This window comes from Podarcis erhardii (genome assembly GCF_964252035.2).
Source record: "Podarcis erhardii genome assembly, chromosome: 8".
Classification (NCBI taxonomy): Eukaryota; Metazoa; Chordata; class Lepidosauria; order Squamata; family Lacertidae; genus Podarcis; species Podarcis erhardii.
In genome coordinates this window covers 63,857,202-63,868,609 of record NC_138499.1, presented here as the reverse complement: position 1 = coordinate 63,868,609, position 11,408 = coordinate 63,857,202, and the positions used below count along the sequence as shown (strand labels likewise).

General features: G+C 45.7%; 1 protein-coding gene across 1 annotated transcript in view; it reads left to right on the top strand.

The window, feature by feature from the left end:
* Positions 1 to 10,247, top strand: part of SYCP2L (synaptonemal complex protein 2 like) — a gene marked incomplete at its 5' end in the record, with an annotated part of 34,382 nt that extends 24,135 nt beyond the window's left edge. The window contains 11 exons of the mRNA XM_081874972.1: positions 1,252 to 1,301; positions 2,612 to 2,726; positions 4,379 to 4,452; positions 5,563 to 5,632; positions 6,284 to 6,418; positions 6,952 to 7,076; positions 7,213 to 7,307; positions 7,817 to 7,916; positions 7,994 to 8,064; positions 9,312 to 9,381; positions 10,010 to 10,247. Of these exons, the coding sequence (XP_081731098.1) occupies positions 1,252 to 1,301; positions 2,612 to 2,726; positions 4,379 to 4,452; positions 5,563 to 5,632; positions 6,284 to 6,418; positions 6,952 to 7,076; positions 7,213 to 7,307; positions 7,817 to 7,916; positions 7,994 to 8,064; positions 9,312 to 9,381; positions 10,010 to 10,069 (965 nt within the window). The 3' untranslated portion in view covers positions 10,070 to 10,247. The remainder of the gene's footprint in view (positions 1 to 1,251; positions 1,302 to 2,611; positions 2,727 to 4,378; positions 4,453 to 5,562; positions 5,633 to 6,283; positions 6,419 to 6,951; positions 7,077 to 7,212; positions 7,308 to 7,816; positions 7,917 to 7,993; positions 8,065 to 9,311; positions 9,382 to 10,009) is intronic.
* Positions 10,248 to 11,408: the final 1,161 nt, after the last annotated feature.

The window sequence follows — 11,408 nt, the reverse complement described above, 5'->3', positions numbered from 1 at the left end:
CAATAATCTAGCTCAAGATGTTCTACATTTTATGGCTTTAAGTCTGGGACCTTGTTATGTACTGAGTGGAATAGGATCCAAAAGGCAGCAGTCTGATTTGTCCAAGAACAATAGGATCCAAAATGCAGGAGTCTGATTGGTCCTAGAACAATGCAGCAGTATGATTGGTCTGCTGGAGCCACCCAACCCAGCTCCAGATAGAAGTGAATCCACAACCTGATTGACCTACAGGAGAATTCCGGAATTAGCCAATCACGTGCGGCCCATTGTGTAAATAATGTATATAAAGCAGATACTTTGGGGGGAACTTTCATTCCTCCTCACCAACTATGAGCTGAATGAAATCCACTCTCGACTCAGAGTATATTTCAGACCTTCTACATGCAAAGCAGATGCGCTCACCACTGAGCTATGGCCCTTTTTTTTAGTATCCTGCCTGGCTGGTAGATGCCCGTTTCATTTGCAAACTTCCAAGTTTTTCCTTTCTGAAGAAAGATACTGGGCTAGGTAGAGCATCTATAAAGCATGGTGGTGATAGCTAGGGAAAGTTCAGCAGCCAGTGTTATACGTGTGCATGCAAAGAGATGTGTTTGCTGCCGTGGAGTTGCAGTCACATGATGGTGGCGCAATGTGCCTTGTGGATTGATGTGAGGCTGGGTTGCTGCATTTTAAGTTCTCTTTTGCCGCAAAGCATGCAACTACCTTGAAGTAAACGTATATTTCAAACTAGCTGAGTGGTTTATATGTTTTGTGTGCTGCAAAATGAGGTAACATCCTTTGCTTGTCCATGTGGGTTTTTTTTGCTTATCTTTCACAAAGGTCAACCGCTTATAATCTAGCACTAATGATCTCTGAAATTACCCAAGAATCCTGAGGTTCTTCAGTTATTGAAATACACTGGTACCTCGGGTTAAGTACTTAATTCGTTCCGGAGGTCCGTTCTTAACCTGAAACTGTTCTTAACCTGAAGCACCACTTTAGCTAATGGGGCCTCCTGCTGCTCCCATGCTGCCGCAGCACGATTTCTGTTCTCATCCTGGAGCAAAGTTCTTAACCCGAGGTACTGTTTCTGGGTTAGCGGAGTCTGTAACCTGAAGCGTATGTAACCCAAGGTACCACTGTATATGAAGCCTTACTCAATCGGCAAGAGCCTTTCATAAGTATTATTTCTAGTTTGTTAACTTTAGCAGATTAGAACAGTGTTTCCACCGTTCTTAATTAATATCTTTTGTCTGCCCCTCCCTCACTTAGTATTGCCATTGTCTTCTCCAAGTAGTGGCAGCGATCACCATGGAAAGAAGGTAAGGAAATGCTCAATTCTAATATTTATATATTTTTTGAGACCAGGCTCCTGCAGTGTCAGAAAGCCTATCATTCCTGAATCATCTAGATCTGCTTACATGAGAAAATTTTCATGTGCCGTTTCCGATTCTTAGAAATAATATGGCTGAATTTTAATCAAACTTAAAGTGATAGCAAAGAGTCTCAGACACGGGTCTATATCTCAACCATGTATCCCAGTGACAATATGAAACGAGGGATTGCAAAATGCTTTCTCACACTGAGATTTACCGTATTTTTCGCCCCATAGGACGCACCACCCCATAGGATGCACCTAGGTTTTGGGGGGGAGGGGAATAAAGGAAAAAAAAATATTTCCCCCCCAGGCGCGGGGGAAGCCTGAGCTTTCCCCGACCCCAGCCCCCAGAACAGGCTGCCGCCCCAAGCCTTGCGCGCCCGGCGGGACCACCTGCAGGGCGCGCGAGGCTTACGGACATCTGCCCGAAGCAAGGGGCGGGCTCTGCAGCTGGCCCCCTGCTTCGGGCTGCAGGCTGCTGCCCCAAGCCTTGTGCGCCCGGCGGGACCTCCTGCCGGGCACGTGAGGCTTGCGGACACCTGCCTGAAGCAGGGGACGGGCTCCGCAGCTGGCCCCCTGCTTCGGGCTGCAGGCTGCTGCCACAAGCCTTGCGCGCCCGGCGGGACCTCCTGCCGGGTGCACGAGGCTTGCGGACATCTGCCTGAAGCAGGGGGCGGGCTCTGCAGCTGGCCCCCTGCTTCGGGCTGCAGGCTGCTGCCCGCAAGCCTTGCGCGCCCGGCAGGACCTCCCGCTGGGCACGTGAGGCTTGCTGAGAGCTTCCTGAAGCCTGGAGAGCGAGAGGGGTCGGTGTGCACCGACACCTTTCGCTCTCCAGGCTTCAGCGAAAGCCTGCATTCGCCCCATAGGACTCACACACATTTCCCCTTCATTTTTGGAGGGGAAAAAGTGCGTCCTATAGGGCGAAAAATACGGTAACTTGATTTCTTTCTTACTACTGCAGAAGCTGCCTTTATTCTATGGGTCTGCCTTGCTCTGTATTGTTTAAGCAGATTATCTCTCTAGAGTTTGAAATAGGAATCAATCCCAGCCCTGTAGATGATGGTGAATCTGGAACCTTTTGCATAAAAAGTATCTGCTCCACTAGTGAGCTCTGCGACCTTCCCAGGAGAGTATGTTTCATGAGCTACACGGCTAGATAACTTGTGTTTCTTAAGAGCCTGGGTTGCACATTCAATACTCTGCTGCTAGACCTTTCTCCCATAATAGACTTGATGCCTTTGCCTTCTCTTCCAGGTGGGGAGTTCACTGAAGGGGGAGCAAAGGATGGAGCCAAGCACAGAGCTGTATGACTTTGCCGCAATGCAGCCACCAATGGTTTCCTCAACCCCTATATCGCATGGTAGACACAGTAGGTGGTTCCCCCTAATATACCATATATCTCTGTGATTCTCAGGCTTTTGTTTTGAGAGGAAAGAATAAGCCAGTGGATCTCTGGAAAGCATAAGCTTTGCTCTTTATCCTCTCTTAGTAGTTCTTGCCTTGATTGAGAGCTGAGTCTTCAGCAGGCATTGCAGTGTCATCGCAACTTATTGGGGGGGTCACGTTCTGGGGGTTCGTGCATTACAGCAAAATTGCATTAAGTCAGGACAGCTTCCAGGATTGCCCCTGTGCAACCATCCCTACCTGACTGAAGCCAGCATGCTGAACGGGCCTTTGCCCTCAGACCAAAACAGTGAGTTTTTAAAGCCCTCCATCTTGCTTACTGGGCTCTGGCGTGGTTGTGTATGAGCTCTGCAAGGTCTTGGGAGGCTCCCACAAGATCTCGCAGGGCTGTCTGAGATCCCACGATATCTCTGTGGAGTTCCCCAGAGCCCAGAAAGCGAGGCAAAGGCAGAAAACCCCAGTGCAGAAAGAGCTTTTTAAGCCCTCCTCCTTGACTTACCGGGCTCTGGAGACTCCTGCAGAATCTTGAATGGCCCCTTCCAACATCCCTCCCCCACTTTCCCACCCCCTTTTCATTCATTTATTTTTCAGCCAAGTGCGTAAACATGTGATTGTGTAAGTAAAATCAATGTAAATTGTGATCGCACTGTACTAAGTTCTGAATGTGGACAGAGATGTAGCTAGGCTCCCTTGTGTCCTTGGCAAGGAGTTATATTGGTACCCACTCTGTCCCTTGGCAACCACCAGCTCTCTTTGCCTTTCTTCTTGCACCCTACCCCCTGGGCTTGGGCCCTTGGCAGGGGCCAACCTGGCTAGTCCCTAGGGATGCTGCTGAGAGTGGAGTGGTAACGACTGAAGGGGGCCTGTATTCACTTGAATGCACTTGGAAGTCTCTCAACAATGGGGAAAGCCCATGCCATGGCAACCCCCAGTCGCTAAGAATTGTACCTTCTCCTTCATCTGCATAGCACAATCCTAAAGTCTGTTCCTAAGGCCTGTTTCTCAGAACAGATGAGCTGGCAAGCCTATGTCTGGACTGTACCACTTGGGGCTTTACACAGTGGAACAACAACAACAACATTTGCATCCCACCCATTTGACTGGGCTGCCCCACTCTAAACAACATGTCAAGAAGAAGAGTTGTAGTCTAGCCTTCTTGGCATATTAGTTTCCATATTTGTGGGGAAAACAACATTCCATCCTACAAGTCCCCCCCTTGCTCGATTGGACCCCGACTCTCAATCTCTGGTTTGTGGGTTTGAGCCCCACACTGAGCAAAAAGATTCCTGCATTGCAGAGGGGGTGGGACTAGATAAGCCTTGTCATACCTTCTAACTCAGCGATTCTGTGATTCTTCTCCCCGCCTCAGTAGTGCAAAGTTCTGCATGGTTAAAGGTTTGTCACCTCATCCGCGGTTTGGGAGGCTGTGGTCACAGCAAAATGTGACAGAATGTGGGGGGACCTTTGGGTAGTGTCTTGGCTGTCCAGATATACAGACTTCTAGGTAGATGGAGCAGCACTTCTCATTGACGCTTTCATGCTGTTGTGTTTTGGTGAGATTCTGTGGACTTCAAGGACCTGCAGATGCATCTCACAGATTAACTGCTTCTTTTTTAGATGACTTGGAAATGGCAGACGAGACTTTGCCGAGTCACTTTTTGCCCAATAGCTCAGAAGCTGGAGCAAGCAAGGTACAGTTCCCGGATGTGTGGGTGATGTATTTGTGATATTTCACCTGTTCACACATGAAATATAGATAAAAGTGTGTGTGTGGAAACAGAAACGCTGCACTTGTTATTTGCAAACACACAAACAGGGAGCCACAGAAACCAGAAAGAATGCAAAAAGGAAGAAACTTGATCGCAGAAGTGCTCGCCAGACAGATTTATTGCGGCTCAGCATGTTTCGAAACCCAGCTTTCTTCTTGGGAACGATCTTAAACTTCATTCAATTCTCTAGGGTAGCTGGAAAAACATGAATGGCTGCTGCTGTCTTCTTGGCATCATGGTAGCACTATTTGCCAGATAAGCAATATGCGGACAAGCTGCAGAATTTGAGGAAAGATTTCAGATTGCTCCTGAAGAAGACACCCATGTCCCCAAATGGGTCTAGCTGTGGTAAATGAAAATAAGTTTTTCCCTGCTTTGCACTATCTCTTACTTTGTAATTCCCGGTTGTAATACAGTCGTACCTTGGTTTTCGAACAGCTTAGTTCTCAAACATTTCGGCTCATGAATGCCACAAACCCAGAAGTGAGTGTTCTGGTTTGCAAACTATTTTTGGAAGCTGAACATCCGACGGAGCTTCTGCGGCTTCCTATTGGCTGCAGGACTTTGGAAGTCAAACGTTCAACGTGCAAGGTACAACTGTATGGGGATATCATATGCCTTTTTTTATCACCGTATTTTTCGCTCTATAAGACGCACTTTTTCCCTCCTAAAAAGTAAGGGGAAATGTGTGTGCGTCTTATGGAGCGAATGCAGGCTGTGCAGCTATCACTGAAGCCAGAACAGCAAGAGGGATTGCTGGGCAGCAATCCCTCTTGCTGTTCTGGTTTCTGGGATAGCCACGCAAAGCCTCTTCAGGGCAGCAAGAGCGTTGCTTTCTCTGAAGCCAGAACAGCAAGAGGGATTGCTGTGCAGCAATCCCTCCTGCTGTTATGGCTTCTGGGATTCAGAATATTTTTTTTCTTGTTTTCCTCCTAAAAAACTAGGTGCGTCTTATGGTCGGGTGCATCTTATAGAGCGATAAATATGGTGCATACTGCAGTTGCCGCATTGTCTTGCTTTTGCTCTTCTTAGAAACATGAAGCTGCATCTAGTACTCTGCCCATGGAAGACGAAGTCTCCAAATCCAAGCGGAAGTTTTCAGGTAAAGAGGAAGGGTCTCCAACCCCGCCCCCCGGCATTTACAGTATCCTAAGCCCAGGGATATGAGCAGCCGCCATTATTGCAAGGCAAATAATAATAATAATAATAATAATAATAATAATAATAATAATAATAATAATTTATTTATTATTTATACCCCGCCCATCTGGCTGGGTTTTCCCAGCCACTCTGGGCAGCTCCCAACAGAACACTAAAAACAGAACAAAACTACAAACATTAAAAACTTCCCTAAACAGGGTTGCCTTCAGATGTCTTCTAAAAGTTGGATAGTTGTTTATTTCTTTGACATCTGGTGGGAGGGCGTTCCACAGGGCGGGCGCCACTACCAAGAAGGCCCTCTGCCTGGTTCCCTGGAACCTCACTTCTCGCAGTGAGGGAACCGCCAGAAGGCCCTCAGAGCTGGACCTCAGTGTCCAGGCTGAACGATGGGGGTGGAGACGCTTCCAGGTGGTGAAAGTTTGGAATCTCATCGTGGTATGGACCTAAGTTTGCTTTAACAGAGAAGTTTCACTGAAGTCCCTTGGGACTTAATTCAAGGAGAGTGCATGTTAGCATTTGGCTGTCAGCAAGCAAAGCCTTATATTCTTATAAGGGCAACAAAGAAATGGGTTTGGGATTCTGTCTTTGCTAGATTTGTCAGCTGGTACCAGTGGAAAGCGCTCAAAGCTCACCAGGAGGCAGCCCAGGGATGAGTGCTCCCCTACCATTCCTTTTATACCAAGAAAACTCTTCAACACCCCGGAGATGGAAGAGGAGACTCGGGAAGGTGACTACTTTGAAACAGAAACCAGCAAGCCTTTGCTGCAGCTGTACTGAATTGAATTCCTTTCACATTTCCTAATTCCCCTACTTCCTGTGTTTTGTTGACAGTGAAGATCTACCTGTGTTTTCCAGAACATTCCACTGCAGAGGTTTCTCCTTTGTTTTTATAGTAACTCTGGATTCTAGCAGTCGTTGATTCTGATGCTTTTTTAATGTACTCTGTGATTGGCTTTTATTATCAGTTGCTCACTGGAAAGGTGGCCAAGCTAGATTTGATGTGCCGTGTGGTTTTGCTGTGTGTGTGAGAGAGAGAGAGTGAGTGAGTGAGAGAGAGAGAGAGAGAGAGAGAGAGAGAGTTAATTAACTAAATTTATATCTTGCCCTTCCTCCTAGAGAAGCCCAGGATAGCAAAACACATTGTAATGCTTCCAGAGTATTCCTTTAAAAAATGCTGCAGTTTAGCAGTGATTTCCCCAAGATACTGAGCATACACAAAGTTCTTATATAGTGTGTGTGGGGGGGGTGTCTTTTTTGCAGGCCATAATTTAGAAGAGTTAGAGGAAGATGTATTTTTCTCCAAAATACTTGAGGAAGGAGCTGGTGATTCGGAGGTCATTGCTGCGTTTGAAAGCTTCACACACGTATTGAAGAAAACGTTTTGGGTAACTAATAATTTGCAACATCATGCTTATTTTAAGTGCACCGCGAGTTGCTTACAGACTGGCATGAATATTTCAACATGTATCTTCACCTGCTCCAAGTATTTCCCCCATTCTAATTTGCTGGCATTGTGACTAGTCTAGGTACAAGAGGATGGCGATTTATACCCAAAACGTTCTGAGGACGTCTGAACGGCATATTTTGGCATTATTGAATCAGATTCATCAGGGCCGGTACGTGGCATCCATCAAATAACTGTGTGGCATCTCTTCTGCAGTAATTGCTGACAAAGGCCTAAAGTCTTATCATGCATGTGACTTGTTATTGGTACAAATGCAGGAGGTTTGCAAGAAGAGACTGCTGTACAGTGTTGTTCACTGAAGTGAAGATGTCTATTCTTTTGGTACAGAGGTTTTCCTAGGGCTTATGAAGCAGGCTTGGGAGCATTGTTATCTAAGCTGCTTCCTCCCTTATCTCAATCAATGAAAACTGTTTTCCAGCTTGTGTCTTGCATTTTATTAGGCTTGCTTTACTAATCCAGCCCAAGAGGTGTCCATCAGGGAGTCACAATGTCGAAGGACCTAGCTGCAAGCCAGGTGCCTGGTGAAGTAGATGGTTCTCTTTATTCTGTTTCCATGTGTTTGCATCTTTCCCCCCCGGCTCTGTCAATTCGCATTAGTGAGATGAGTGTCAAATGCTGCTTTCCTGAAGCGGTAAAATGACTTATGTTTGTCCGCAACAGGCTGAATGAACTGGAACACTTCCACAAGACAGTTACCCAGGAACTTGCCAATCTCGAGAAGAGAACTCGGTTTCTTTCTAACCTTGAGAAGGATACTTTGGTGTGTGTATTTCTTTTCCATTTTATTTGTTGTCTGTGGATTGATTTAACGACTCACCTTGAGAACGTTTGTTTCAGGAATTTTGGACTAAGCAATCCAACAAACTCAACAGCAAAATGAGCAATTTTTGTATTTGTCAAATGCAGAGGTATTTATCATCTTGCTTTCTGTCCAGTGTACACCGCTTTAAAAATTGTGCACTGTTCTCCTCCGTCTGTTGGGCTTGCTATCTTCTGGGTACTTTAGCACGTGTATCTCCACATCACTGACAGTGTCTCCAAATGGCACAACTGGAAGAATCAAGCCCAGTTGACTGGGTTTCCTTCTACTGTACTTTTCTTTTCACACAGCCACCCTGGAGTGAGTGGGTGGTGTATATCTGCTCATGCTTTTCCAGATTATTTTATTTGAACAAAGATGTGCTTCTGCTGCCAGGGACATTGGATTCCCCCCAGCAATTCTCAAAGCCACAATAAATTGTAAGTGTGGAGAAATTGAATGCCCCTCTTGCAACAAGCCTGCAGCACAACTTGTGTGTAAAATGTAAATGTCAATTTCCTTATTTGTCACCACAATTTCAAAAGCCATTTATGAAAAATGGCATTAAAATAATAATAATAATCAGCCCGTGCAGAACCAGTAATCCACAGAACATTTGCCGAATCTCGGCTTCCTGGGTCCTGTTTTTATTTTTTAAAAAAATTAAAAAGAGGAATAATAATGGTGATACTAAGGGCCAAGTTGTGTCTTACATGAAATGCATCTTTAGTTTTGCTTGTGCATGTGGTTTGGGGTGTTGTTTTCTTTCTTTCTAAAAATAACAGCCATGGTGCACACACACACACCCCCCCCCCCCCCGTTTGGACTGAGGCTTGTGTAGGGGTTAGTTCTGTAGTTCTGTCCCCATCCCTGTTTCTTTCATGGTTAGGACTTTGTGGCAGGAGGAGAAGGTTAAACCCTCCCTGGTCTCCAAAATCCATGTGGCCACTGTATTCTCAGTTGAGGATCTCATCCTTGCATTCATGGATAAACTGTTGGGAAAGGAGACTCCACCAGAGAAGAAAGTTTAGGGTCAATCAGGCTGAAATGTTTGGGGCACTTTATGTAGTGGGTCCAATGTTCAACAGCCCATCACTGTCTTAGATGTCAGGGTTGCCCATCCCAGGCTACAGCTGTCATCATACAAAGAGCTGCTTTAATACTATTGGCAACCAACATCATCAGGCAGCATCATGAGCTGTGGAAGAGCTGTGTTTCCCCCCCCCCCTCTCTCTTTCTCTTCCTTCCTTCCTTCCTTCGGCCTTCACCCTGGGTTTTGACTGCAGCTTGGGGGAGCATGAGCAGCAACTTTAATTGCACCAAATTCAACTATACCCATTTTGGTTTCTTTCATAGGATACAGTCCATGGATTCAGAGCTGGCGGGAGCAGCAAAGAATCTGGAGGACGCAGCCCCAAATGGAAAGGTAACAGCTATCGCTGGGCAGATTGCCACACATTGCATACTGAACAGCGGGTGTGAGTCTTAGGAACTATAAGGAGAAGCAAAGGCTCTTATTGCAAGATGGCAGTTCTTTATCTAACTATTTAACACCTTCATTTATAGTCAGTACATCTCTGAGCCAAACCATGCCTTGGGACAAATCCACAGGCTCCCTGAGAGGAGGTGGCAGCTGCTTTGGTATAAACTGTGACTTGCTTTAACATGCCATCTGAAGCTTGGCTTCAGACTGATCGCAGCCTGTAACCAAGGTTTAGTCCTGGTGTAGTTAATGGGTTGGGTGTAAGTTTGAGAGTACTACTATTTCCTTATCTCTTTCCATAAAGGGTTTGCCGCAGTCATTTTTTGTAGAAGGAGGCTTCCTGCAGTCATAATGGCTTTTGGCTGTTCCTGTGATGTGTTGGTCCCAAATGTATGAAAATACTTAGGGTGGTATTCAGTGGCAGTGGGACTCATAGTAGACCTATTGAAGTTAACAAGCCATAGGTTCATGTATTTCAGTTGGTCTCCTCTGAGTAGTACTCGGTGAATATAGGTAAGGACTGTGCTGTAAAGCACTAATAGATTCTGCATGCTTTTTTTCTCCCCCACAGTTTGAGGAAGCAGAAGATCATGAGGAGAGAAGCAAGACTTCTGTCATTGCCTCCGACTGATTAAAATTAATTTAAGCTGACCCAAAGAGCTCTGATCAGATGCTGACATGTCTGAATCATTTCTTAAAATATGCTGGACAAATGCCTTCAGTCCATAACTATAAGCAATTGTCTGTTAACATGTACTCGATGCTTAAATAAGTTTTACTCTATTTCTTTCCCACAAGGGGGTGGTGTTGAGGGGTTTCTGGTGCCAACAATTTGTGAAATGCATAGCGTAGCTGATATTTCAGTTGCTATCATTCCTTCCCATCCTTATCTGTCATTTATATTTTATATGCAGCCAATTGTGTTAGAAATGTTGTAAACACAAATTAAAGATAACCTTCTCCTAACAAGAAGCAATTGTTTGAGTGTCCCCCTCTCCCCAATTTCTTATTGGATAAAAACTCTTTTTATTATTTTATTATGATTTACCTCTTGCTTGACTTGTAGAAGGGACTAACAGATTAAAAAATGTATTTGAAGAATGTGGTCTCTTGGACACAAGTGATTCCATCTAGCAGTGTTTGGTGTGGCCCAAATCGCAGCTCAGTTTTGCCTGCCTCAAGTGCCCATGAAAGGGATTCGTGTAGCACAGAAGGTAGGGCAGCACAGTTCTTAAAAGCCGTAACTGCCAGGTTTTAATAATGCTGGCAACATGGGTAGAAAACAGCTAAGGGGGCCTCATGACTTCACATTTAATCAGCACCTCAAAAGGAAATGGGTACGAGTTGTCTTGCACTTCTACCTGACAGAGTGCAGTTTCCAAATTACTTATTTTATTTTATTTATTAGATTTATATACAACCCTTCATCGCAAGACCTCAGGACGATTCACAAGATAAAAATACGATATAAAAGGACAAATAAATAATTAAAACAGAAACATCAAAATAATAACCCCCACACCCACAAACCATAGCTGTCAACCTTCCCTTATTTGGTGGGAAACTCCCTTATTCCAGCGCCATTTTCCACTGCTATCCCGGATTGTTGATATCCTGTAAATTTTCCGGATTTCAAAGGAAGCAGCTCCTCTCCCTCCCTGCCCGCCAGGGAGGCTCCTCAACTGCGTTGCTCGGCTGCCCAATAAGGAGTCTGAGAATGTGGGTGGAGCTTGCATGCCTTGTGCCGATCAAATTGGCCACATTGCCTGGGGACTCGCCTTTGCTCAGCACTTCCCAGCGGAGAGGTGACAGTGTGGTTTTCCTTGCTGCTGTATCCCTTTGCCAGGTTGCTGCGCTGTGGGAAGCACCGCTTGAGGCTTCGTTTGGCTGCTGGCTGGGTTTTCTGCCTTTGGCTTGGAGGGGCTCTACTGTGTATGTGTGTGTGTGTGTGTGTGTGTGTACGTGAGAGA